Here is an 841-nt window from a genome sequence, read left to right as displayed (position 1 = left end):
GCGAGGGAGGTCTCGAGCGCGGCCGAAGCAGCTGAGTGGTTGAGGCCGCCTGGGATCTTGGAAACCAAGAAGAGGTCGCGGCGCGTGAGGCGGCTGCCGTCGATGGCGGCGGCGATGGCTCGGCCAACGCCATCCTGATTGTGGTAATTCAGTGCCGTATCGACGTGCCGATAGCCCAGGCCAAGGGCCTCTGCCACTACTCTCTCTGCGACCGTCGCGTTGTACTGCCACGTGCCGACTCCCGCGAGCGGCATTTTGACGCCGGGTGCGATAGTGATTGTTGGCACGCTCGTCGGCGTGAACGACAGGGTGAAGAGGTGGAAAAGCATGTTGCGTAGCGAGAACTGCCAGCACGCTGTCTGGAAGCCCCAGCCGAGTGAACCTCGAGGGCGTCCAGTTTGGCCTGGTGGGAACGGGTTTTCTCTTTTTTCGCGCGGCTGCGGTGGCCGGGGGAAGTTAGGTGAGTGTGTGTGTGTGGCGATGGCGAAAAACTCGTCTCGTGGCACACCAAGAGCTTATGCTCTGGCGAGATGTGAGGCGCATGCGCCCAGGAGGGGAGGGCGCATGCGTAACGAAGCTGCTAGAGATGCCTTTCGGGGGGGCCCACGCCCCACGGGCCCAGAGATAAAACTTCTGATGCCATGCGTGACCTAGTAGTGTCCCCAGCTATGGGCGTGTCCACGTTGGAGCCAGGTGTGGTGTGGGCGCGAGAAGAGCTCCGCCGTTCATGGTACATGGAGAGGCAACCGATACGAGTCCGACTGTCGTGTGTGTCGTCGTGGTTTCGTATCAAGAATACTCACTCACACGGAAGTTAGGTAGGGCGTTTTGGCGCGAGCGA

At 61.2% G+C, this 841-nt stretch overlaps 1 protein-coding gene across 1 annotated transcript; it reads right to left on the bottom strand.

Moving 5' to 3' along the window:
• Positions 1 to 50: 50 nt before the first annotated feature.
• On the bottom strand, positions 51 to 329 carry EMIHUDRAFT_78831 (hypothetical protein; the record flags this gene model as incomplete). Its single annotated transcript, XM_005756826.1, has 1 exon — positions 51 to 329. A coding segment is annotated over one exon (279 nt), but the record flags the coding sequence as incomplete, so codon positions are not given.
• Positions 330 to 841: the final 512 nt, after the last annotated feature.

The sequence above is a fragment of the Emiliania huxleyi genome (assembly GCF_000372725.1).
Source record: "Emiliania huxleyi CCMP1516 unplaced genomic scaffold EMIHUscaffold_9456, whole genome shotgun sequence".
NCBI lineage: Eukaryota > Haptophyta > Isochrysidales > Noelaerhabdaceae > Emiliania > Emiliania huxleyi.
The sequence above is the reverse complement of the archived record's forward strand: the minus strand, read 5'-3'. Positions and strand labels throughout refer to the sequence as shown.